General features: G+C 37.2%; 2 protein-coding genes across 2 annotated transcripts; both read left to right on the top strand.

Annotated features, from left to right (window-relative positions):
• Nucleotides 1-418: 418 nt before the first annotated feature.
• Nucleotides 419-22,498, top strand: LOC114391533 (uncharacterized protein SYNPCC7002_A1590-like). Its single transcript, XM_028352532.1, has 7 exons — nt 419-758; nt 1,415-1,605; nt 1,690-1,735; nt 2,403-2,457; nt 2,561-2,612; nt 2,703-2,819; nt 22,249-22,498. Exons 1-7 carry the CDS (start codon nt 581-583, stop codon nt 22,318-22,320), a joined length of 711 nt encoding a protein of 236 aa, XP_028208333.1. The 5' UTR covers nt 419-580; the 3' UTR covers nt 22,321-22,498.
• A 3,220-nt stretch (nt 22,499-25,718) lies between these two features.
• LOC114371337 lies at nt 25,719-27,446 on the top strand. The gene is made up of 2 exons (XM_028328805.1): nt 25,719-27,107; nt 27,196-27,446. Exons 1-2 carry the CDS (start codon nt 26,697-26,699, stop codon nt 27,370-27,372), a joined length of 588 nt encoding a protein of 195 aa, XP_028184606.1. The 5' UTR covers nt 25,719-26,696; the 3' UTR covers nt 27,373-27,446.
• The last annotated feature ends 389 nt before the right edge of the window (nt 27,447-27,835 follow it).

The following is a 27,835-nucleotide window of genomic DNA, read 5'->3' as shown; positions in this document are numbered from 1 at the left end:
AATAGAATAACTAATAAATCTTCTAAAACCCTACCTATTATTAAATGTAGTTTATTTTAACAAATGTACGATCCAGACGGATTGACAATCTGTATGATCCATACGGATTATGGATTCCTATTTTGCATAATCCGTATGGTCACACGGATTCCCATTTCGCATATCGCATATGGATTGTCACTCCGTATGGAGTAAACGAAATCAAAAAAATAAAAAACTCACCGTCGAAGATATAGCAGGGAAGAGACTCGTGAAGGAAAAGATACTCTTGGAGGAAGCACGAAGGCGGAGAAGAAGTGCAAGGAAAAGAGGCAAAAATGTTGGGTGCCCAATAACAATTGATGTATATTAGCTTTTAAGTAAAGGACAAATTTGAAATTTCATATATAATGCTGGCTGGGGAAGAAAAATTAATGGTGGAGGAAGAATATCCCCTTATAACCCAGCAAGGAGTTGTCACGTGAGCACGTGCGCCCATTCTTGGCTCACGTTTTGTGACCACGTCTTCATTCTTTCTTCCCAACTCTTGCACTGTCCCGTACCAGCGCTATCTATCCATCTGGACTCAACAGTTTGGTGGATGGCTTCTTCTTCTTCTTCTCTGTTTCGTTCCATTCCCATTTCCTTTCCACACACCCAATGCGCTCTCAAATCCCCGCGCCTCTCGCTTCGTGCTTCGGCCACTCCGAGCCAGAAGGCTCGGTTCGTCGCTCGCCGCAAGGAGTCCGTTTCGGTTCGGCAACTCCAACGCCCCCTAAGTAATGTTAGAGTGATATTGGTTAATTATTTTCCTTTTTTTCATGCTTTGATTAATTAATTAATTCAGTTGCTTGTACAATCGTCATGTTTTAGTTCCTACATCCAGAAACTAATCCTTGAGGTCCTTGCGCACATACACTCTTAACTCGTTTTAATCCTGCAGTGCACATACACATTCTAGGGTCTGTTTGGATAAAAATCTCCATAAGCACTTCTAGGAGAAGAAAATAAAAAAGGAAAAATGAAATAAGTTTCTTTGCATGCTAAAATTAGTTTATGCATAGGTTAAAAGTCAACTTTTACAGAAGCAAATATGAGAGAACTTTTATAATTTTGCTTATGCATAAGTTAATTTTAGCTAATAGAGAAACTCATTTATTTTTTATTTATTTTCTTCTCCTGAAAGTGCTTGTGGAGAATTTTATCCAAACAAACCCTTAATCTGTCTTAGTCTCTACAATTTTGGATGGCATGGACTAAAACAGATTAGAATGTGTATGTAACTAAAACGAACTAGTTTGTAGGTGGAAGGACTAAAACATAAAGATTGTGTGTATAAAAACTAAATGAGTAATTAAGCCTTTTCTTATTTTATACATTTTTACTTGATTTTGAAAAATTGGTAATTTTATTGGATTTTATGATGTGTGTGCAGTTGAGTACATGCGGTTACCAGCGAGTCAGTATTCAGTGTTGGATGCAGAGAGGATTGAGCGGGTAAACGAAAACACGTTTAGGTGTTACGTTTATAGGTTCAAGTTCTTCAACTTTGAGGTTTGTCCTGTGTTGTTGGTGAAAGTGGAAGAGCAACCTGATGGATGTTGCATCAAGCTCTTGTCTTGCAAGGTGTCAAACTCATGCACTTGTGTTTCTGAATTTGGTTTTTAGTGTTTAATTGTTTTGATTTCTTGGTTTGGCTTTTGGTGACAGCTTGAGGGCTCGCCAATGGTTGCTGCACAGAATGACAAGTTTGATGGTGAGTTGTTTGATGCGTATCAAATGTGCATAGTTTTAAATTGTAGTTATGGTTGTGGTTGTTGTTGGTGTCTCTCGATTAACAGAATTGTGGGCAATGCGGCATTGCTGCAATTGCAGTTGCAACTTGCAAAGGGGTTGTGAAGACATTAAAATTGCAATACTGCAAGCTTCACTTGTTATTGTGTAGCACAATTTATAACTATGATAAATGTCTATAGAAAGTGAATTTTTTTTAAAAGGATTCCTTTTGTGAGTGTGTTAAGAATAAATGATGCTGAATCCTTATACAACATCTTCTTACTTACTAAATGAAGAAAGCATTGAATGGATTATAAGTTTTCAAAATATTAAAAACATTAACTTTTATACTCAATGCTTTCTTTATGAAGTATTAGGAGGGTATTGTAGGAGGATATAGGAGAATGTCAGGTTTAACTTGTTTATATCAGCTGTGTTATACACGGTTTCTTGGAAACTGTTGTTCTTGTCAAATTATTTGTCAAACAAAGCAAAACATGGAACTACAGTGTGAATTGCTAAAATGGTATCGAAGCAGATCAATGCTTATTCTGCTCAGTACTGTTTTTTATTGTAGCTTAGTGGCTATTTATGAAAGCAGTACATGTGATGATTATGAAACGATATGTATACTTCCTTGTTTACAGCAGAAGCTGAGGCAATTTTCTTGTACTCTTCTCTAGGAAAGGAAAGTGAAAACATGTAGGGTGTCATGCTGTTTGGTTTATGCTACTTTCAGGAATGCCTTTTCAATACTTTAATATGGTAATGCAGCTCTAATGGTTAACCGGATATCATGTGATAGCAATGCTAACAGGTCATTGATGCAGCAACTCACATCAGACACTATAATTGAGGTAGTACTCTATTTCTATTTCATTTTCTTGTGATTCTATATTTGTGGGATTCCAGTTAAAGGTGTCATTGGATTGCTATGTGGAATCCAGGTAAGCATTGAAATTCCTTTTCCTTTCCAAGCAATACCAAAGCAAGCAATTGAATCAGCTGGGACTCAAGTCCTTGAACAAATACTCAGGATTATGCTTCCCCGTTTTATGTCACAGGTTTGTTAAAGCTTAATAAATTATGTGCAAATTTGATTTTTAAGATATGTTTTTCCTCTTTGGATAAAAGAAGAAATTCATGTGAAGAGAAAAAAATTACAAGGAAATGGGAGGATAAGGAGCCCTAATTAACATAGGGAAAAACAAAAAACAAACCAATCAAGCAAAGCTGCCTAATCATTGACAGATGGGCCCCAAACTTGAAATGCCTAATATTTATCCGAAAAATCAAAATGTTGTTTTGCAAAAGCCTCCTTCAAAATATGATAGTTAGGATCAAAACAAATGCACCAAGGTGTAGCAGGTTATACTTGCACATTGGCACAGAAATGTTGCCTCTTAAACAAAGCCGCGAAAGCTAATCAACATAAACTGGTCTAGGGACCAGATTTTCTAAATAAGAATTTCCAAAAAGAAACAAAAGCAAACTGTCTAAAGAACAGGTATGGAGCTGATTATGAGGAAGCAACACTCATATATACATCTAAGAAAGAGTCTTATGCAGTCTACTAACATGCAACAAGTTGCTAGAATTAACTCTATTAAGAAGAAATGCAGTCCAAATAGTAGACTGTACCCGTGAGGGAGCTTTGGACCTTTGAAGGAGTATATCAAGAAGGAAAGGTGTTAAAAAAGAATTAGTGAGATTGGAAAAAAATTATTTCTGCAAAATCACTCCAAAACAGTGTTACATAGATGAACCACAAAAGGTGCAGGAGGAGGTCCAGGATTTCTTTTCACAAATATTCCAGGAACCTGATCACAGTAGACCTAGGCTGGATGGTATTAATTTCCAGACCATTAGCCAACATCAGAACAATATCCTGGTGCTTCCTTTTCAGGAGGAGGAAGTGAGGCTAGCTATTTGGGATTGTGGGAGTGAGCGGTGCCCGGGGCCCGATGGTTTCAAATTTAAGTTCATAAAGAAGTTCTGGCACTTGTTCAAACCCGATATCCTTCGCTTTTTGGATGAATTTTATGCCAACGGTGTTTTCCCTAGGGGTTGTAATGCATCTTTCTTAGCATTAATCCCCAAGGTGATTCATCCTCACACCTTGAATGATTACCGGCCTATCTCCCTTATAGGTTGCATGTACAAGATTGTGGCGAAATTGTTGGCTAAAAGAGTGAAGGTGGTAATGCCATTTATTATTAATGAGACCCAATCTGCTTTCATTGAAGGGAGACATTTACTTCATAGTGCACTCATAGCAAATGAGGTGATAGATGAGGCCAAGAGGAGCAACAAATCATGCCTCGTTTTCAAAGTGGATTATGAAAAGGCATACGATTCGGTTTCATGGAATTTTCTGATGTATATGATGTGGAGAATGGATTTCAGTCCGAAATGGATAAAATGGATTGAAGAGTGTGTCAAATCTGCATCTATTTCTGTTTTAGTGAATGGTAGCCCGACAGCTGAGTTCCTACCGCAGAGGGGTCTTAGGCAAGGAGACCCATTGACACCTTTTTTATTCAATATTGTGGCTGAAGGTCTAAATGGTTTGATGAGGAGAGCAGTGGAGGAAAATCTGTACAAGCCCTACCTAGTTGGTGCAAATGGTGTGCCCATCAGCATCTTACAGTATGCTGATGACACAATTTTTTTTGGGGAAGCAGCCAAGGAGAATGTAGAAGCTATTAAGGTGATCCTTAGGTCATTTGAGTTGGTTTCTAATTTAAGGATCAACTTCGCTAAGAGCTGTTTTGGTGTGTTTGGAGTGACAGATCAATGGAAGCAAGAGGCGGCCAATTATTTGCATTGTAGTTTGCTGGCTTTTCCATTTATATATCTGGGTATACCCATAGGGGCCAACTCGAGGCGATGTCACATGTGGGACTCAATTATCCGTAAATGTGAGAGAAAGTTATCGAAATGGAAGTAAAGGCACATTTCGTTTGGGGGGAGAGTGACATTAATAAAGTCAGTACTAACATCAATACCTATTTATTTCTTTTCTTTTTTCAGGGTGCCTCAATCAGTGGTGGATAAGCTAGTGAAAATATAGCGTACATTCCTATGGGGAGGAGGGCCTGACCAAAAAAAGATTTCGTGGATTAGATGGGAGAAGCTGTGCCTACCGAAAGAAAGGGGAGGGCTTGGTATCAAGGACATCAACACTTTCAACATGGCTTTACTAGGCAAATGGAAGTGGCATCTCTTACAAAACCAAGGAGAGCTTTGGGCTAAAGTATTGGAATCAAGATATGGCGGGTGGAGGGGTTTGGAGGATGAAGCAAGGGCAGCCAACGAATCAACTTGGTGGAGGGATTTAAAAAAGACTACCCAACAATCATAATGCAGTAGCTAATCATAATTCTATTTTCTGTTTTATCGATTTTACAGGATATACATTCTAGAACCAATGAGCTGTAAATAGTACAGGACTATGAGCTGTAAATAGTACAGGGATATGCTCTCCCTCTCTCTTTTAGTTATTCCATCTTATCCTTTTAGGTCATTCCTTGTATTCTTTCATATATAAGTTGTAATCATTGATTTGCTGAATACACAGAAATTTATTCCAATCATTTCATTTTATTTTGTCTGTTCTTTTCTGTTATGGTATCAAGAGCCTTTTAAGGTTCCATGGCCAGCAGCTATGATTCTGATCATGAGGAGACTCCTCCTCCACCTCCCCTTTTCACTGACCCAAGTTAGACACCTTCAAGCCCATTTCACATCCACCCTAGTGAGAGTCCCACCTCAGTCATTGTCTCTCCTCTTCTTATAGGAAACAACTATCAATCTTGGTCCAGATTCATTCGGATGGGCTTGATTTCCAAGAACAAAATGGGCTTCCTCAATGGTTCTATCCCTGTGCCAGCATCGACTGACCCTGAAAGGAACTGTAGAAAAAAAATAACACAGCAACAGAGAATAAAAGAGATCAACAATAGAAAAATTGTATGTAAGTATGGTGTATAGTATTATTCACGATTTGATGTTAACACCCTGCTTGAATAGCGAGAGTGCCCCAGAGCTAATGCTCCTTTTCTTTTACTATTTTGCAGATGTATTTTCAAAAGTACCCCCCCTGCAACATGCTCTCTCTCTAATACCTCATAACCGCATCACATGGGTCCCTTGTCCACCTCACCAACTAATTTTTCCCTTTCTACCCTTGACCCCACTTTGTTTCTTCTAGTATATACTTTCCACTGAGTAGCAGGCCTATATTTTCCCACTAATTCAGGCCCATTAGACAGCACCCTATCACTGCCCTCCCCATCAGCTGCAGCCTTGTCCTCAAGGCTGAAAAAGGGAAATTGACTTCTCAGCACATCTTTTACCCATGTAGTATCTTCTTCGGCTCGACCCTTCCATTTGACTAAAAATTGCCTTGTCACGGATATCTCTAGTGGCCAAAATAGCTTCAGGCTCCTCCACATCTGCATCCTCAACTCCTAATTCAGCAGGGAGTTTTGGTTCCACCTTATAACTACCAACAACCTTTTTTAATTGAGAAACATGGAAAACAGAGTGAATTCTTGCAGATTCGGGCAACTTTATCCTATAAGACACTGCACCAACTCTCTCCAATATGAGATAAGGGCCAAAATACCTCGGTGCTAACTTTTGGTTTATCCTTCTAACTACAGTTTGCTGCCGATGGGGTCTCAACTTCAAAAAGACTCATTCTCCCACCTCAAAGGTCAAATCCCTCCTCTTTCTATCTGCATATTTCTTCATCTGCTGCTGAGCCCTAAGCAAGTGATGCTTAAGTTGCCTCAAAGCTTCATCTCGGTCTACTAACTCGGTAGCCACAGCTTCAACCCTTGTTTCTCCTTGTGTAAAACGAATTATGGTGGGAGGTTTTCGACCGTAAACTACCTCAAAAGGTGTAGTTCGAATAGATACATGGTAGGAAGTATTATACCATAATTCAGCCCAAGACACCCAATACGACCAGTTTTTGGGCTGCTCTGATGCAAAACAATGCAAATAAGCCTCAAGACATCTATTCACCACTTCGGTTTGGCCATCCGTTTCCGGGTGATAAGAGGAACTCATCTTCAAAACTGTTCCTTGTAGCCGAAATAGCTCCTTCCAAAACAAACTAACAAATAGAGGATCTCGGTCACTAACAATGGATTGTGGTACTCCATGTAACCGGACAATCTCTTTGGTAAACACTTCGACTATTTTCTTGGCTGTATAAGGGTGCTTGAGGGGTATGAAGTGTCCATACTTTGATAATCTGTCCACAACAACAAAAAGTGCTTCAAACCCCTTAGATTTAGGAAGACCAGTGATGAAATCTAGGGAGATGTCTTCCCAAATTTGGTCCGGAATTGGCAATGGTTGCAGCAGTCCCGCAGGGGACATCGCAACATATTTTTGCCGCTGGCAAGTGTCACAGCTTCGCACAAAGTCTTGTATAGATCTCTTCATCCTAACCCAATACAAGTTCCCCGCTATTCTGCGATAAGTTCTGAGAAATCCCGAGTGCCCCCCTGTTGGAGATGAGTGAAACTCTTGCAATAACAGAGGAATATACACTGAGTTTGCAGCCAGCACCGACCTGTTATGGTAAAACAAGTTCCCTTTTTACAAACTGAATTTCGGATGAACATTCAGGTCTTGTGACAACTCTTCAATGATTCTTTTTAATTCTTCATTTTCTCTTACTTCCTTTTGAACCTCTGCTAGCTGCAACCAAATCGGAAAAGTGGTAAGGCTCCTCAATTCACTATCTCCATGCAGCCTTGATAAGGAATCAGCTGCTTTATTCTCCAAACCGGGCTAATACACTTCCTCAAATTGGTAGCCTAACAACTTGGCTAGCCAATTTTGTTGATCAGCTGTAGTAATTCTCTGTTGCAACAAATATTTAAGGCTCTTTTGATCTGAATAAACAACAAACTTCCTTCCCAGCAGATACGGTCTCCAATGCTGCACCGATAACACTAAGGCCATCAACTCTTTCTCATATGCTGACTTCGCTAAATTTCCTTCAGATAAGGCCTTGCTGAAATAAGCAATCGGTCTTTTCTTCTGAACCAAAACAGCCCCAACTCCTCTTCCCGAAGTATCACACTCAATCTCAAAAGGTTGAGTAAAATCCGGTAGAGCCAAAACCGGAGAAGTTGTCATCACCCTTTTTAGTTCCTCAAAGGCATGCAAAGCTTCTGGCCCCCACTTAAATCCTTTTTTTGTGAGTTCGGTCAAAGGCTTGGCTATTTTCCCATAGTCCTTGACAAACTTTCTATAGTATCCTGCAACCCCAAAAAACCCTTAACTCCCTTCACACTTTGAGGAATTGGCCAATCTACCACACTCTTTACCTTAGCCGGATCTACCGCTACACCCTTCTCCGAAATAATATGGCCAAGATATTCCACTTGAGTATCACCGAAAACACATTTCTTCTTATTGGCTACAAATCTCTTTTCTTGTAACACCTTTAAGATTTGCCTTAAATGCTGCATATGTTCACCTCACTCTCTACTATATACCAATATATCATCAAAAAAATACTAGAACAAACCTTCTCAAAAAGGGCTTGAAGATTTGGTTCATAGTTGCTTGGAATGTTGCCGGGGCATTTGTCAAACCAAATGGCATGACTAAACATTCATAATGCCCTTCATGTGTCCGGAAAGCGGTCTTTTGCACATCCTCCTCCTTTACCCTTATTTGATGGTAGCCCGATTTCAAATCGATCTTTGAGAAGTATTTGGCACCATGGAGCTCATCCAACAACTCCTCTACCACCAGAATAGGAAATTTATCCGGTATGGTTGTTTTATTAAGTTCCCGATAGTCCACACACATCCTCCACGCACCGTCTTTCTTCTTAGCTAATATGACAGGGCTAGAGAAAGGATTTGAGCTGCACCTAATAATGCCCTGCTCCAACATATAGTTCACGTGATTCTCTATCTAACTTTTGTGATGAAAAGGGTATCTATACGGTCTCACATTGACCGGAGAAGCCCCTTGATGCAACTCTATGGAATGAACATTGTCCCTCTTTGGTGGTAATCCTTCTGGTTCTTTAAAAACTTCCTTATAATTAGCTAGCATGTGGTTTAAATCCTTCTGTTCCTGCGCCTTCAATTCACCTCGAGGAGTCATATCAGATTCTATTTCACCAGCTTCCAACAAACTATGCAGGGAAGAGTTTGAAGATTCAGACAAGGCTTTAATGCCTTGTAGTTCCACCATTTTCCCTTGCCAAGGGAAACTCCAAATCATGCCCTTCCAATCAAAGGTGACTTTGCCAAATCGTCTCATCCACGCTGCTCCCAAGATCACATCATGATCTCCCAATTCCAACACAAAGGCATCTATTTGGGTCAAGAAATCACCCAATTCTAACTCCACATTTCTGCACTTTCCCATGGTCTTTACTCGGTGACCATCGCCCAATTTCACTCCTACTGCCGTTGTTGATTCCACTATTAATCCCAACGCCGTGGCCACCTTTGGGTCAATAAAACAGTGACTTGCCCCACTGTCCAACAATACTTGAATTTGGACCTCACCCACCTTCCCTTTAAGTTTCATAGTAGCCGGTTGACCCCTGGTGTTCATCATCTCTTTAGTTTCAAATAACCCCAAAGCATTACATTCAATAACTTCCTCCTCTTCATCTTCTAACACTTCTACGACAATCACTTCCCCTTCTTCATTAACCTTTTCATCATCTCCTAGGATAAGCAATCGAAGTTGCCTCTCCTTACACTGATGCAAAGGATGAAATTTCTCTCCGCAACGAAAACATAAGCCCTTACTCTTCCGATCCATCAATTCAGAATAGGGCAAATGCTGAACCCCTCTGCTGCGGGGTCCTCCTTCACGATCCGAGTTGGCACGGTGGTAAAAGCTTGAATCTCCCATGGAGTTCTGACAGTTCGAATTGCCTCCTAGGTGAGAGTTACTCCCAGACTGGGCAGATTTTTGTGGAGAAACAGGCCCCGTAACACTGCTGCTGCGATTTGGGCCTGGGTTGTAAGTTGACCCAAATCCACTCCTTTGACCCGACTTAAAACCCGATCCCGTTCTCCCCCTTTCATACAAATGATATGACACATCTCTTTCCTTTGTCCATCTTCCAAAATCACTCAGCCTCTGCGAACGAAAACCCCTTATCTCCACCTCAATATCCCGCGCCATTTTCATGGCTTGAAGCCGGTTTTGAGGATTTATGGTTTGGACCCTTACCTGAATTTCTGGTTTGAGACCTTCAACAAAATATCCCAAATATTGTTCCTCCAGCAAAACGATTCACTTGAGAAGAGAGGAATTTGAATTCAGATATGTACTCTTCCACGTCTCCCTCCTGGTGCAAGTCTTTCAACCCTTCAAAAGGATTATCACACCTTCGGCCTCCGTAACGATCAACCATCATCTTCTTCAATTTACCCCATGTTAGATTATCCTTTGTTTCTTTCAGTAAGTTGAACCAATGGATGGTAGATCCTTCCATACATATCTTTGCCAAACGGATCTTCATATCCTTCGAAGAGCCATGTATCTCAAAGTAGGTCTCAACTCTTGTGATCCATCCAACCGGGTCACCACCATCAAAAGACAGAAGTTCCACCTTCTTGACAGCCATTCTGAATTCAGAGTTCTCATCCGCTGACGCCGATGAAATCCCTTCTGAAATCGGTGGGTTTCGCATTCTAGCAAATTCCTCCATCATCACCTTTTGGAACTCCTCCATCCTCAGTCGGAACGATTCCTCCAGCATTAACATCCGTCCCTCCAAAGCGTCAACCCTCTCGTTCATTCTCGTAGTCATGGACCGGAACCATGCTAGCTCCTCGTCAATATATCTGGCAGGTCGGACCAGTTGAAAGGAACAACAGAAAAAAAATAACACAACAACAGAGAATTAAAGAGATCAACAACAGAAAAATTGTATGTAAGTATGGTGTATAGTATTATTCACGATTTGATGTTAACACCCTGCTTGAATAGTGAGAGTGCCCCAGAGCTAATGCCCCTTTTCTTTTACTATTTTTCAGATGTATTTTCAAAAGTACCTCCCCTGCAACATGCTCTCTCTCTAATACCTCATAACCGCATCACATGGGTCCCTTGTCCACCTCACCAACTAATTTTTCCCTTTCTACCCTTGACCCCACTTTGTTTCTTCTAGTATATACTTTCCACTAAGTAGCAGGCCTATATTTCCCCACTAATTCAGGTCCATTAGACAGCACCCTATCAGACCCTCTGTTTCCTCACTGGGAGCGTTGCAATACACTTCTCATGTCATGGATACTCAACTCTGTTTCTCCCTCTATCGCCCAAAGCATCATTTTCTTCGAAAATGCTGCTGCAATCTGGACTGACCTTAAAGAAAGGTTCTCTCAGGGAGATTTGCTATGTGTGGCTGAGTTGCAAGAAGAAATCTACTATCTCAAGCAAGATTCTGCTTCAGTTACAGTTTACTACACCAACCTCAAATCGCTATGGGAAGAACTAGACAACTTCCGTCCTCTAGTTCCTTGCACATGCTCTGCCAAGGAATTTCACCAACAAGATTTCATCATCTGCTTTCTCAAAGGCCTTGATGAGCGCTTCGCCATGGTATGCTCGCAGATCCTTTCTCCTGGATCCCTTACCCTTTACAAATAGGGTCTTTTTGATGATTATTCAGCTTGAACAACAACATTCCGCTACCACCTCGACTTCCCTCGACACCAATCCATTTGCTAACACTGTTTCTGGCAGAGGCCACGGCACTCCATAGTCAGGGAGGGGGTGGGTGGGGGGCAAATCAACCTCTTTAACTCGAAAATGTGACCACTGTGGCCGCGTTGGTCACACCAGTGATATTTGTTATCAGAAGCAAGGGAACGCCGTTCCCAAATGTGAGCATTGCACATGTTTTGGCCATTCGATGGATGTCTGCTACGCAAAATTTGGATACCCACCTGGTCACCCAAAATATCCGGGTTGACCTCGCCTTCCCAACAAGAGTGGGAATTCTAGCAGTAGTAGCGGTGGCGCTGTCAACAGCATTGCAAGCGATGGAAGCAGCACAAGGATGGGTATGTACCAGCACCCCACACGCCCAATTTCAACAACTGATGGCTTTACTCCAAAAGACCTTAACTGGTGGTGCGAATACAAATGAAATTTCCATTCGGGCCAACCTTAGTCACTCTAGCCCAAATGCTCTTTCTGATTTGTTTGGTACCTCTTTCATTTTTTCTGTCAACACACACTTAGCACAACTAAATCACACAACACACCCTGGATTATAGATTCAGGGGCCACGGACCATATCACTTGTTCCTTACATTATTTTCACACTCATTCTAAAATAAGACCAATGGATATTAATTTACCAAATGGACATGTCGTTAAAGCTCACATTTCTGGCACAATTTATTTTTCACCTAATTTTGCCATCCATGGTGTCTTATATGTCCTTGAATTTACATTTAATCTACTGTCCATTTCTAAGTTAATTTCCAATCTTAAATATTCTATACTATAACCTTTTCTCATTACTCTGTCGAATTCAGGAAATGAACACATTGAAGATGATTGGTTTGTCTAAATTAAAGGAGGGATTATATCACTTGGAAATTAAAGAGAAAGAATCATCCTCACAACTACCTTCTATCATCAATGCAAGCATCAACCATACCAATGATTCTACCCTTTGGCATTTTAGACTAGGACATTTATCTGGAAATCGTCTCAATGTTTTACATCAAGAGTACCCTTTTATTTCTAGCAAATTTAATGAAATTTGTGATATTTGCCATCTAGCAAAACAAAGAAAATTACCTTACTCTTAGTACTAACTGAAGTTCTAAAATCTTTGACTTAATCCATATGGATATTTGGGGCCCTTTTTTCTAAAAATTCTATCCATGGTCACAAATATTTCTTGACCATTTTGGATGATCATAGTAGATACACTTGGGTGGTTTTATTAAAGTCTAAGGCTGAAGTCAAAATACATATAGAAAATTTTCTTGCTTTAGTTAAAAATCAATTTGAAACAAGCATCAAATGTATATACTCCGATAATGGACCGAAATTTTTGCTAGAAGATTTTTTCTCTTCAAAGGGCATAATCCATCAAACCAGTTGTGTTTACACACCACAACAAAATGGGAGAGTTGAATGCAAACATCAACATATCCTTAATGTTGCTAGGGCTCTCATGTTTCAATAAAAAATTCCTAGCAATTTTTGGTCTTATGCTATCAAGCATGTTGTTTTCTTAATTAATCGCGTTCCTTCTCCCATCATTTTAAATAAAACCCCATTTGACCTTTTATACAAACAAAAACCCGATTTTTCAATGCTTAAAGTTTTTGGTTGTTTATGCTTTGCTACAAAACACACCCCACAACACAAATTTGATGCCAGATCTCAAAAAGGGGCCTTAGGTTATGAAAATGGGACAAAAGGGTATGTTATTCTTGATACAAGCAACAAAAAAATCTTTATTTTCAGAAATGTCTTATTTCATGAAATGCAATTTCCCTTTGACAAAACCAGCCCACACACTACCTCCATTGGCCTAGATACAAACTTCCTACCTACACCACCCTTAGGCCAAGCCACATCTTTTGACCAGACTACTTCTAACCGCTGGACAGATTCACCATATCCATTGAAACTAACCCTCCCACGCCACCTCCAACAACAAATGATATCTCTCCTCTATCCTTAACTCTAGAATTCTCAAATCCATCTCCTTCCTCTCCTTCGCCTAATCCCTCTCCTTCGACTTCATCTTCTCCACCCAATTCGCCACCACCTATCAATCCTCCACCTTGCCAATCAAGTCGACCTAGCCAACCACCACCTTATCTTTCTGAGTACAAGTTTGATCTCCCTCCTCTCAAATTGGTTCAATCATCTTCTACCTGCTCATATCCGATTCAAGCCTCCTTCACATATGATTGAATTTCTCCCTCTCATCATCGTTACATCATGTCTCTGTCTTCTGAGTCTGAACCCATCAGATTTGATGACGCCGTCAAACACCGTTGTTGGAGAGAAGCCATGAATCGTGAAATTGAGGCTTTAATAATGAACCGGACCTGGGATGTTGTTCATACCCCTCCTCATGTTCGTCCCATCGGATGCAAATGGATTTACAAAATCAAGAGGTTACCCGATGATATTGTTGAGCGGTACAAAGCTCGCCTCGTTGCAAAGGGCTTTTCTCAAATCGAAGGTGCGGACTACTTCAAAACCTTCTCCCCTGTGGTTAAAATGTCAACAATCTGTGTAGTCCTTGCCCTTGCCTCCATCAATCGTTGGACTCTTCAACAATTAGATGTCAGCAATGCGTTCCTCCATGGGGACTTATCTGTAGATGTTTACATGGAGATCCCTCCTGGACTACATGGATTTAGTCCCTCTCAAAGTTGCAAACTTCACAAATCTCTCTACGGGTTGAAATAGGCAAGTCGCAAATGGTATGAAAAATTGTCTAATTTGCTCTTGACCTATGGATATCGACATGCCCATGCTGACCATAGTCTTTTTATCAAAGGCTAGTCATTCTGAATTTACTGCTCTTATCATTTATGTTGACGATATTGTTTTAACTAGTAATTCTGCCCGAGAAATCAGTAGCATCAAACAGATCCTCCACTCTAATTTTCACATTAAGGATTTGGGGACATTTAAATATTTTTTGGGAATTGAAGTGGCACATTCTCATCAAGGGATTTCTCTATGCCAAAGCCAAAGGAATATTGTCTTGACCTTCTCAAGGATTCTGGCATGCTTGGATGCAAACCGTCTTCTACACCCATGTACAGTACTCTTCGACTTCATGCTGATTCCTCCGGCCTTCTTGCTGATCCACTTCCATATCGAAGACTGGTTGGTCGCTTAATTTACCTCACAATCACTAGGCCTGACATAGCTTTTGCCACACAACAATTGAGTCAGTTCATGTCCAACCCCACAAAAGCTCATCACAATGCAGCGATAAATGTCCTCCGTTATCTCAAAAGCTGTCCCGGAAAAGGCTTAGTCTTTCCCAGAAATTGCAACACTCAAATTCAAGGTTTTAGTGATGCCGATTAGGCAACCTGTTTGGATTCTAGACTCTCTATAACTGGCTACTGCTTCTTCATTGGTAATTCTCTTGTTTCATGGAAAATGAAGAAACAGAATACCATCTCCCGATCCTCTTCCGAAGCTGAATATTGAGCTTTGGCAACTGCCACTTGCGAGTTGCAATGGCTTACTTATCTCCTTAGAGACCTGCGGGTTCCTCGCTCAATTCAATCTATTATCTATTGTGATAATCAAAGCGCTTTACACATAGCTGCCAACCCCGTTTTTCATGAACTGACGAAGCACTTGGATATTGATTGTCACCTTGTTAGAGAAAAATCTCAGGCAGGACTTATGCGACTGCTTCCAGTTCCCTCTTCAAATCAATTGGCAGATATTTTCACCAAAGGCCTCCCACCTTGCCTCTTCACTGTCAATTCATCCAAGCTGAAGTTAGCTGATATCTACCTACCTCCTGCTTGTGTGGGGCTAACAGAAGAAGATCATGATTCTTAGCTAACCACAACATAATGCAGTAGCTAATCATAATTCTATTTTCTGTTTTATCAATTGTACAGGATATACATTCTAGAACCAATGAGCTGTAAATAGTACAGGAATATGCTCTCCCTCTCTCTTTTAGTTATTCCATCTTATCCTTTTAGGTCATTCCTTGTATTCTTTCATATATAAGTTGTAATCATTGATTTGCTGAATACACAAAAATTTATTCCAATCATTTGATTTTATTCTGTCTGTTCTTTTCTGTTAGAGATATTAATAAACCATGTAACACTGCTCCAGAAGGGTCAAGGGAACAAAACAATTGTTTGATAAAATGTCAAACGAGAGTTTAAGTTTCTCATGAAGCTTCCATATACTTGACTTGTAGACTTAACTAAAACTTTATGAACTTACCTCATATAAAAATATTTTAAAAAAATTATGATAATATTCAAACATAAGGTAAAAACCTATCTCAATTCACAAATATAATAGAAACACACAAACATGGACTTGCACACTCATACAAGAGTGCTGTTAAAATGTCACTTACTATACTTATCTTAGGAGTTGCATCCTGTATATTAGAAGGATATAATGGTGTTTGTCTAGAATGTTGTACTCCATTTAAAAGAAAAATAGCTTAGTTCTTATTGTTTGTGCAAATCCCTCTACAATAGTTGTTGATTGGAAATAATAAGTATAATTGGAGGCCAGACATTACAAAGTTGGCCTTGGTAGTGAGGTGGGACATGTAGCCCTGCCCTGCAAGCCATATTCTGGCATCTAAAGCCCAAGTATCATAGTCATTTTTGTCCAACTTGTCAGTGGAGAGAGGGGAAACTACCATCATTGGTGAAAATAAGGGTCTCAACCTTGAAAATGTACTTAAAACCAGCAGGGGTGCTAGATCTAATCATGGGTGATATTGGGTAATTGAGCAGACAGCCACACAGTTGTCGAAAAAGGCTCCAAGGGAGGGGAGAGATCTCTACATATGTCAGCTCATCTGTTGAAGATCTTGGGGGAAGATTTGGCGATAGGAGAATTGGGTGAGCAGCATGGTGCAATAGGCAGTGGTTGTAAAGGATGCTTCAAGCATAACTGAGGCTTCAATGATGATGGAGTAGATCTGAATAAAGATAGTGTGTGTGCATGTGTGCCACTGTTTGGCCTGAGGTTACCAGGGAAAGGCTGAGTGGGAGAAGCTGATCCAAATCTAGGTGGCACGCGTTGAAAACGACCATTGGCTGGCTGATAGAAGTGAAAATGCTACCAGAAAGATGTCACTACAGAATGCTAGAAACCAAAGTGAAATGCAGTCTACAAGATTTTGTTTTAATCAAGTGGCAGTGGTCAACTATGATGAGGATAACTTCTTGTTGGGTTGTAGATACCATGTTAAGAGAAAAGAAAATGAGAGGTGTATGATCAAATATATGATCCACTGGACCACAGAGACTGAATAATATATGCAAAAGAATTATAAATACTGGATCACAAATATCCTAATTGCCAAAATAGCATGGTTTGGTTAAGCTATACACCGAATGTAGGCACTATATACTTGATTTCTAAATATGAAGCATCGACTCTGACACGGATGAACTTCAAGACACAACAAAAAAAGTCTAAAACACTGGACATAGGGACACATCATATATATATATATATATATATATATATATATATATATATATATAGATCAGCATAACACAAATTTAAATTGATAATTAAGATTTATATATTCATCTTAAAACAAATTGTTAAGCTTTATAATTTTCATATGATAATAAACTTCACAAAAAAGGTACTAAGAGCCATAATATTCCACAATGCAAAGAATTTAAGAATAAAACTTCCTAAATTCTTTAATAAAGATTCTCACACACACATTATATACACATACACATAGAGTATGATTATTATGTGAATGACAATCTTATATGAGAATGAGAATAGTTAATTTCAATCATTGGATTGAAATGAAAGATTTAGATTAAAAATATTTTAAATTCAAATTAAAACCTCATGTAATCATAAAATCTCTAAAAAATTAATCAAATATCTAATTTATCACGTCCAAATATATCTTAAACCTATCATCACCATTATGATCATCAGTCCACCACCATCGCCATGACCGTTGTATGTCACCACCAACATGATTGCGACAGTGGCAGCAACAACGATAATAGTCATGTTGGTGGCGATGTGGTGGTCATGGTACGGCTGTGGCAATAGTTATGACGGTCATGGTGGTGGTTGCGGTGACGGTGACGCTCGTGATAGTGGTGGTGGTCGTGATGATGATGATGATGTGCTTGAGATATTTTAAAATATGGTTGAAATTTTGTTTGGCAAATCTTTTAGAGATTTGTTAGTTATATGACATTTTTAGTTGAATTTAAATATTCTTAATCTGGATCTTTCATTATGATCTAATGGTTGAAATTAATTGTTTTCATTCTCATATAAGATGTCAATTCTCATAATAGTTGTACTCTACGCACATGCATATACTAAAAGGAACCATCATTGAAAAGAAAATTGCAAAAAAACAATTTGCTAATATTAATTTATTTAAGCTCTTCCCCTTCCTTCTTGGTCATCATCATTGAAAAAACAACTTCTAATTCTGGTTATAAGAGATAAATTAGCAACTTCAACAATTTCATTCTAATCAAGTGATCTAAATTCATCTCTTGCAGTCCCACATTTTAGTTTCCTATTGATGGTATTGTGGGGAATTTCATGAAAGGAAACAAAGATTGCTATGAACGAATACTAGATCCTTTGCCTGATGAGTTGTCATCTTATTTCTTTTTATAGAATTAATGAAAGAGTATGTGCTCCAATTTCTTTCACAAAATGAAGATGAACATGGTTGCACAAGTAGCTTAAGGGCAATCTTTTGAAGTATTAGTGTATAAGCACCTTGAACTAGCCACCAAGATTTTGCATCCATTTGACCTCTATCCCTAAAAGAGTCAACATCATCAAATAGTCTTCTCTTCCATCCAAAAAATTTGCAAACTCCACATTCACATGTCTCCTTACATCTGCATCAACGAAGAACCTTTTAAAGCATTTCTTTTTTTCAAGAGTAAGTTCCATATCTTGATGTGGGGAAGTCTATGTGAATCTTCACTCAACCATTCATGACTATAATATCTACAATATAAAAAAGATATGATCATAAATTAGTTTAAAAAAATAAAATAGACATTGAAAATTGACAAATTATGTTTAAGGATATAATGTATAACTCTAGGTTTAAAAAATGTGTTAAATAATGAAGAGGTGTGCTACTCTTAATCTAACGGTCAATTAATATTGAGTGTACTTTCTCATAAAAGGTTGATTTTTCACTTTCTACCTTTCTTTCATATCAATGTATGACTTTTCTGACTTTTTCAATCATTGAATCCAACATTTGATTTATCAAGTGAAGTGAAGTCGCATTTGTATTTGTTTTTCTAAGAACATCATAGATAAGAGTAGTGAAAGAAAGTATATAATCAACCTTCTGCCTCCAAATATCATCCAACAATGTCTCTTTCACATTTTTTTTTCCAACATCCTCCTCCTTAAGAAGACCATTGCTAACTAATACCATTTGCTGGAGTCTTTCGTTTTTTTTAAATTTTTTTTTAAACCTCTTGAGCATTACTATAGTGGAAGCAAATCTTCTAGGAACAACAAAAAACAACTTCAATCAATTGAATAAATTAAAACATTAATAATCTCATAAAGTGACTCATGATAAAGTTTTTAATATATGCGACATCTTGCACAATTTTTGTGATCCAAGAACATTCTTGGTAAACATCTAATGCCATTAGAAACATCAGTCCACTCTCTATGATGGAAATAAAAGAAGTCTGCCAAGAGCATGGAAAAAAGCAATGTTGTTTAACAAGAATGATCTTGGATCACAAAAATTATGAAAGATACCATGTATATTAAAAACTTTATCATGAGATTATCAACATTCAACTTATTCAACTCATTGAAGTTGTTTTCTCTTACTCCTACAAGATTTGCTTCCACCATGGTAATGCTCAAGTGATTTAGAAATTTTGAAAAAGGACTCCTAGTTATTAGTGAGCAATGATCTTCTTACAAGGAAGATGATATTGGAAAGGAAAAATTTGTGAAACAAACATTGTTGGATTTGGTGGCACAAGGTTGATTATATACTTTCCTTTGTCGGACCTATCTAATGATGTTATTAGAAAAATAGATGTGACTTCTCTTCACTTGGTAATTGGTATATGAAATGTGGAATTCAATGATTGAAAAAGTGAGAAATGTCATATATTGATATAAAGGAAAGGTAGAAAGTGAAGAATCAATATTTTGAGGCAGTGCACTCGATATTAATTGACTACTACACTAAGAGTAGTACACTTCTCCATTGTTTAGCTCATTCTTTAAACCCGAGGTTATACATTATATCCTTAAACATAAGTTATTAATTTTCAATGTCAATTTTTTTCCCAACATTTCTATAGCTTATATTAATTTATGATCATATCTTTTTTATATTATAGTCGTGAATTGCTAAGTGAAGATTCACATAGACTTCCCCCACATTAAGATCATGAAACTTACTCTTAAAGGAAAGAAATATGTTCTTTGTTGACGCGGATGTAAGGAGACCAGTGAATGTACCGCTTGCAAAGGGTTTGATGATGTTGACTCTTTAAAGGATAGAGTTCCAATGGATGCAAAATATTTCGATCACTTGATGAGAATGAAATTCTTGAGATTGCTAATTTGTCTCTTACAAACGATGATGACCAAGAAGGAAGGGGAAGGACTTAGATTGATATTAGCAAGTTGTTATTTTTCTTTTCAGTGATTGTTTCTTTTAGTATTTTTTGCGAGACTCTTTATTAAAGAACTTAGCAAGTTGTTTTCTTAGATTCTTTGCATTAATGTGATGCCTCTTAGTATGTTTTTTTGTGAGGCTTATTATCATATGAAAATTATAAAGTTTAACAACTTGTTTTAAGATGAATATATAAATCTGAATTATCAATTTAAAGTTTTGTCATGTTGATCATATACATATATATATAGGACATGTCCTACTTAACAACTTACTTTTCATGGTTGAAATTATCAGTTTGCACTTGGCAGAATTCTGTAAAATTGCAATGTGCTTCTGGACTTGTGACTAACATTGATACGACTTATGAGGCATTAAATTATTAGTATGAAGCACATTTCAAAGTGACTTCTATTTTAAGTTTGGGTTTAGGTTTGGTCCAACATGTGACCAACCCAAAATGTTTGTCTTGTGACCTGACTAGAATTTTTCATTGGGATTGTGTGCTGGAAAGGAAGGACTGATCCAATGGGTGCAGAGTGTTGTAAATTTTTCGTACATTTAGCTTGATTGTTTTACGATTATGGTTTGAGTGGCTACTAGTATTTGTGTTTGATTATTGTGTGTTTCTCTTTATTTTGCCTCATGGACATGAGCCTTTTGTTCTGTTGTATATTGAACCATGTGTAATTCTTCGTGTAGTCATCTTCTCCCCGTTCTCTGTTGTGCAACTGGTTATGACAACACATAAAATCTGGTTGTTTATTTTAATAATACAGAATAAGGAAATAGATTGTTTGCCATAGGTATTGCTTTCGCAAAACTGAATTCATATTTTACATATCGTCTCCTAAATGGTGCTATTAGCAACCTATCATATCATACATTCTTCTTTTTCTTTCCTAAGTAGTCTACTGCTAAACAAGACCTAAAGTTGCTGACAAAAAGCATGACATTTCATACCTCATTTTCAAACCATTTTTGTCTTTCTTCCTCTTATTTGTTTCTATATGCATTTGAAGTTGAGATATTTTGATCAGATTTTCATATTTTATTTCTTCGTTGTCAGATTTTACTTTCCTATCGCTGTAACTAGTATTTTCCTTGAGTTGGTTTATATAGTTTGCCTTTGTGCTTGATTGTTTTTTACTTCCCCTTCTAATTTGTAACTAACTTATTTTTCCAATATCAATGATATTATGCAAATCAAGCCAAATAATTTTTTTGGATTTGTTATCATACAAATTCTTGTTTTTTAGAAAGAATTTAAGTTATAACTTTTTAAAATACTCCTAAAAGGCAAGTGGGTGTATGTTAGCCAACCCTATGTGGATTTGCGAAAATACATCTACTCAATCTTTTAGAAAGAATATTTTAGCAAGATACATTTTGGGTATATTTTAAGAAAATTGAAGTTTTAACTTGTTATAATACTTCTATAAACACAAGTTGGTGTACATTAGCATATCCTAATTATTGGAAAAAATCTAAGTCTCATGACAACTATAGATATTGTTACAATAGAGTATATAAGTGGAAGGACAACCCTCACAATGAGTTAAATTTTGTGGTTGAGTTAGGTCTAAACTCATATTTTAAGATGACATTAATGTTTATTCTATATTCATTAAAACGGGTCATCTATCATATTATCCATACACCAAGTCCAAAAGTGTTGGACGTGTATTGAAAAAAACTCAAGTCTCATATCAGCTAAAGATAAGATTACCATAAAGTATATAAGTGAAGAACAACCCTCACACTCAGAGCTAATTTTTGTAATTGAGTTAATCTAAACTCAGATTCTAAAACTAATCATGTATGGTACTAGTGTTTTATATAACCGAGCTGTGTTTTTAAGATTGAAAGAAACTTTTTTAGGAATACTTTTTCATTGATTTCATTCCGGTCCGTTGGTTCTTTATAAATTATAGATTCTAAAGAGACTGACTTGTTGATAGAAGTAGCAGTAGCTATAGTTTATGGTTCAATAATGAACTGCTTGCTACATATAATTTTGCTCAGATTTTATATATTGAACAATTTAAGAATTTGATTTGTTGTTATAAATTTGTCTTAAGCAGCTTGAGAAAGATTATCAAGCTTGGGCCTCTGGAGATACCTCAAGGCAGCCTCTTGGGACAGGTGAAATCTGAAATAATGCGTCATGGCAATTGCCACTGGCGCTGACCTTAAATTGCTGTATAGTTTGATAGGTTCTACAAATATTGCTTGTAGTATGTGCATTAATGAATTCTTGGTTTGTTAACTGAATATATATTATTATTATTATTATTATTATTATTATTATTATTATTATTATTATGTGAGAGAGAGACGGTTTTTAAGAAAATTATTGTTTGTTACAATATTCCTGTGATGTTGCTATGTATAGGTAATGCTGTCTCAATGTTAGAATTAAAAGGAATTTGAATGATTCAAGAATTTTGTATTTGGGTACTCAAGGGTCTGATTATGTTTTTCATTTTCTGTTTTTGCTTTTTAATTATAAATGTTACCTTGTTTTTAATTTGTTTTGTTTTCTCAAAATAGACACAACTAAACCCTTAATTATGAAAATCAAATTGCTATGGCAAATGACGAAAATAAATGAAAAATAAATAATGAATAAATTACACTAGTTCCTTCTAAGGTTGTGAAATTATTTTTTCTTTTTACTTTTTTAACATTAACATTAACTTTGTTTATAGAGGGCTGCGTAATAATTAAAGTGTTATTGTAATGTAAAAGGGGTGTTAACATATATTTTTAAGTAATTAAGAGGGCTTAGCTAAGAAAAGAAAAATAGGAAAAATTTGTGTATACATGACATTTCAGGAATAATTAGTGTAATTTACTTATGAAAAAATAACAAGAAAAAGAGCATACAAAATTAAAATGGTTTGACTAATTTTACCTGTATCTACTAGTATGAAATTGATTTTATTTCTTTTTGAATAATGATTACAAAGAGTCTCAAACTTATTAAAATGAACATCTCTTTTTATATCCTAACCTACAAGATAACAAATCGATTCATAATATAAAGAAATACACAAAGAGAATAGACCAAGATACTTTTGATTTTTTATTTTTGTTTTTGCAAACATGATTCTAATTTATATATGATATATGCTTATGCTAATTTGAATTGATTAATAATACACACTAAATATAAATTAGACTTTTTTTTTCTTTTTTATAGGTAAATATTATTTATTCAAACAGGTACTGGTAACCTAAATGGTATTCAAGTAGTTATTAGAATTATGGATTTTCAGTTTATGGGGGGCAATATGGGATCCACAATAGGTGAGAAAATCACCCATTTGGTAGAATATGTTATTAATCAACTTTTACCTCTTATTCTCGTATGTGCATCATAGGGCTCTACCCCTACTACATCCCAAAATGACTAGCCTCCACCTTCTACTTTCACTATAGACCTTTGATGTAGAAGTGTGGCACAACTAAAGACTAAAAATGGATCAAGGTGTGAAAGAGAATGTGAGGACTCTAGTGTCAAAATTCAATGTCCCAAGAGATTCATATAAAATTCATAATGAAGAATTTACTTAAAAAATGTGTCATCTTGAAATTAATTAAGATTTAGTGGGGAATTGGGAATTTATAATTATTTTTTTCCTTTTTTTAATAAAGATATCATATTTATAGCATTAAGATTTATCTTTTCTTTCCTTTTATCATTTTCTTTAGGCATCTATCAGTTTGATAGAAACCTTTTTTTTGCTAACATAAGCGAAAAAGACAACAAAACAACAAAGGAAAGACAAATAGAAACTTAGTGCCTCAAGAAAGGCACTTTCATCTTATCTGCCAAAAGCGCAACCATCATATCAAATGGAGGCCCTAACTCTACCAAAAAGCTTTGCATGAGCAGGTCAACAATCTGATTATCTTCCCTCAGCATGTGGACAAATTCCACCTTCTAGTCCTCTTGGACAATGTCCTTAATAGATTCAATGATAGTTGCATATGCATGGAAGTGAATCGGACACACACAACATCATGGAAGTGAAGCTCCCAAGCTATTCTCTAGCCTTGTAGAATTGTTGCCTACTCAACATGCAAGATATTGATTGAACTAATATCTCTATAAAAACTCTAACCCAATGGAAACGTGAGTCATGGATGAGACCCCCCATTACTAGTAGTCCTTGGGTTACCGCAACAACTCTCATCAACTTGCAACATGACCTGGTCACCAATTGAATGCAAACAAGTAAGGGGTGATGCTAGGTGCACCCAACATTATTGCTAGTGTACCCAACATTTTAAGTGAATGGGCAAAAATGCCCTTCACTTAAAATTTAAACCTTGTAACTCCTCGCACTGTTCATGCATCCGTACAGTTCTTACCTTGCGCCGCATGCTTTTCTTCTCTGCGCATTCAATGACCTTGGCCTCTTCTCTTCTAGAGCGTGAGCATTGGAGGACATCTCCGGTGGTTGGTGGTTCATTTTTCGCGCATCAGTTGGTTCCCTTGAGATGTTTCTGCAACCTCTGCCGTCGAGGTAAGGTTCTCCTCCAACGTGAATGGATGTTGCAGGGTTGAGGATTGTGGTTGGTCCGTATAATGCATACGGATCATGTGATCCGTATGAGTTATATGGATCATATGATCCGTATAACTCATACGGATCACATGATCCGTATGCGTTATACGAACTTATTTGTTAAATAAGTATGCTTCATAAGATCACTTGATCCGAAAATGGCATATGAATCAAATAATCTGTATGAGTTATACGGATCATGTAATCCATATAACTCATATGAATCATCTAATTCGTATGTTATTTTTAATTAATTAAAAATTGAAAATAATTAGTTTATCTATAATTTTAAATATAAAAATTTAATATAGTTTTAAAAATAATTATTGTTTGAAAACTTATGTTTTCAATTATGTTTATAAATGGTTAGTTTATTTGTTAGTTTTTTTAAAAAAACAGGTATTAATTTTAATTGTAAATATATTAATTTTGTACTTGTTTACAAATATTTTATTTGTATGAAATATAAATATTTAATTTTATTGTTAGGTTGTAAATAATTATTGTTTATTAGATAAATGGAAAATATAGTTATTGTTTGCATTTTGACCAAAATATGTATGTATGTGGAAATTTCCAGATTATGGTTAGAGCTAGAGGTTTAAGTCGTGCCTTAGGCAGAGTTATAGGTAGAGCCCTGGGAAAAGAGGATAATCGTCATTCAGATGATGTTCCCCAGTGGCGAAGGCCCACAGCATCCGCACGTAGGCAACGGGAAGCTGTCGCTGTTGCTGAGAATGCTCCTTACGTGGATCATGCAACTGAAGATGGATTCCAACATGCTGAAGAAGTTGTTGATGATGCTGAGGGTTTTACAGGTGGGCCGCGTGACCCATTAGTGCTAACTGCCTATGGTGACCATGTAGCAGTCATTGTATGGAATGAAGAGGTATTTATAGTTTATAATAAATTATATTTTCTTAAGTATTTTATTATTTTTAAAATTGTTAAAATTATTTAAATTTTTTTAGGAACATCCTGAATTAAAGCTATCCTCCCATGGAAGGAAGGTTCAGAAATTTGGGAAGCCATCTCCTGAAACTGAAGGCTAGTCGCTGCCACAGGATTAAGTCCTTTAATCGAATGTTCAGTGGACATTGGTGATCGGGGACTTATATCCGCGATTGTGGAGAGGTGGCATAAGAAAATGAGTAGTTTCCATCTTCCTGTTGGAGAGGTGACCATAACCCTCGATGATGTGGCCTCTCTGCTTCATCTTCCCATTATAGGCGCATTCCACAGCTTCGAGACTCTTCATGGCGACGAAGCGATCTTGATGTTGGTGGAGTTACTTGAAGTCTCTGGAGAGAAAGCTAGAGTTGAGACAGTACAATGTCACGGGGCATACGTACGCCTATCGTGGCTACGAGAGATTTATCAAAGTAAATGTGAGGTCGAACATTGGACTGTAGTAGCTCGTGCTTATTTGTTGCATTTGTTAGGTTGCACTCTTTTTGCTAACAAGAGTGCAACATATGTTCATGTGGTGTTTTTGGATGCTTTCCGAGACTTGAGTTAGAGTGGAAGCTAGGCATGAGGAGTTGTCGCCCTAATGCATATGTATGATAGTTTGAATGATGCTTGTAAGAGCGACAACCGACAGCTTGCTGGATACATCACACTATTACATGTAATTATTGTCCATTATTGTAATTTAATTGTTTTTAATATGTTGTTAATATGTTTTTAATATGTTCATTTGAAATTTGTTTTATTTTGATCTAATTTGTGTAGTATTGGATTTATGAGCATTTTCCCTCTATTGCTGAGGCTTTTATGGACCTAGACTATGATGAAAGGTCACCACGTGCCTACTGGTGGACTTCTACGAAGGCTTCTACAAAGTCAATACCAGCATCGACGTATCGAAAGTGTCTAGATCGACTGATGACTACTGATGTTTGCCGAATGCCTTATGGTGACCACTGTGTAGTGCGAGAGTTTGATCTAATTTCATGCTTTTTAGGACATATCCGATGGGTCCCATTGTCATCATACACCGACCAGAGAGGGTGGTGCGGCAATTTGGATATGTTCAGACCATTCCTCCACACACTCCGGGTTCAAGGTTATCCTTGGAAGATATCGATGACATGTGGATGCATTTCTCTGACTATCTTGCACCAGTGGGGCAGATTTGTGTTGTGCTAGGACAATGTGCATCAAATTACATCCATTGGTTCTACATGATTTCGCATCCATTCTTGACACCGACACAGCCCGGGGGTCTAACCAAACATCCTCCTATGATGCAACATGACACATATGTGGAGCCAGATATGCCTGAGGTCCCAGTGGCACCAACAGCTATGGAAGAAACACCTGCACATGCCCCTTTTGATGTGGAGCAGCCTAGACATGCAGTGGTATATTATTTATTAATGTTCTTTTAAATTTCATTTAATTGAATTTTGAAATATGGTAATACCTTATCGGTTGTTTTCAATGTCATAGGTGGCTTGCCAAGCAATCGCAGAATGGTTGAAGCGTTTGCTCAACCTAAGGATAGCCATTGCAGGCACAAAAGTACACGATATCATGGAAGACTGCTTAAGGATTGCTAAGGGTGTCACTGCAGAGTGCAATGTTTATGTCAGGTTGCGACGAAGGCGGCGCACGGATCAACCATAGACGTCATCCATTTTTTATTTTAAGTTTTAGACTGTTTATAATTTTCTTGTATTTGACAACATTTTTATTTTACCAAACTTTTTGTAAATGTTAACTTATTTTGGTTTATAATTTTAAGACTATGTTTTTGCCGATGAAAATATTAGGGTTAACATTAAAAAATTATTTTAAATTATGTAACCGTAAAACGTATCAGTAGACCCTAGTGATGACGTCACAATAAACTCTTCAATTCTACACCAAAATAATTAATTTTAACGTAGCAAAGCTAGTGATAATTACGTGAATATGTAGCCTAACAATTATATATTAATGTAGAACATTACAAAGTCATTAGAAGCTAAATGTTCAGTCTTCAGTTATGTCAACATAGTATCTTTTCAACATCATCAAATTTTTGTACTGATGCATTCTACTAATATATGGAGTTGGCCACTGCTTTGCTTGAGGATGACAATTCCTA

This window comes from Glycine soja, chromosome 2 (assembly GCF_004193775.1).
Source record: "Glycine soja cultivar W05 chromosome 2, ASM419377v2, whole genome shotgun sequence".
Classification (NCBI taxonomy): domain Eukaryota; kingdom Viridiplantae; phylum Streptophyta; class Magnoliopsida; order Fabales; family Fabaceae; genus Glycine; species Glycine soja.
The sequence above is the reverse complement of the archived record's forward strand: the minus strand, read 5'-3'. Positions and strand labels throughout refer to the sequence as shown.

What these genes read in the sequence shown, in the direction of transcription:
- LOC114371337 (XM_028328805.1), top strand. Translation starts at nt 26,697, where the DNA reads ATGCTTTTTAGGACATATCCGATGGGTCCCATTGTCATCATACACCGA. An exon ending in AGCAGCCTAGACATGCAGTG is followed by an intron (nt 27,108 to 27,195) that starts GTATATTATTTA and finishes TCAATGTCATAG; the next exon opens with GTGGCTTGCCAAGCAATCGC.
- LOC114391533 (XM_028352532.1), top strand. Translation starts at nt 581, where the DNA reads ATGGCTTCTTCTTCTTCTTCTCTGTTTCGTTCCATTCCCATTTCCTTT. An exon ending in ACAGAATGACAAGTTTGATG is followed by an intron (nt 1,736 to 2,402) that starts GTGAGTTGTTTG and finishes CCTTGTTTACAG; the next exon opens with CAGAAGCTGAGGCAATTTTC. An exon ending in GGAAAGGAAAGTGAAAACAT is followed by an intron (nt 2,458 to 2,560) that starts GTAGGGTGTCAT and finishes ATCATGTGATAG; the next exon opens with CAATGCTAACAGGTCATTGA.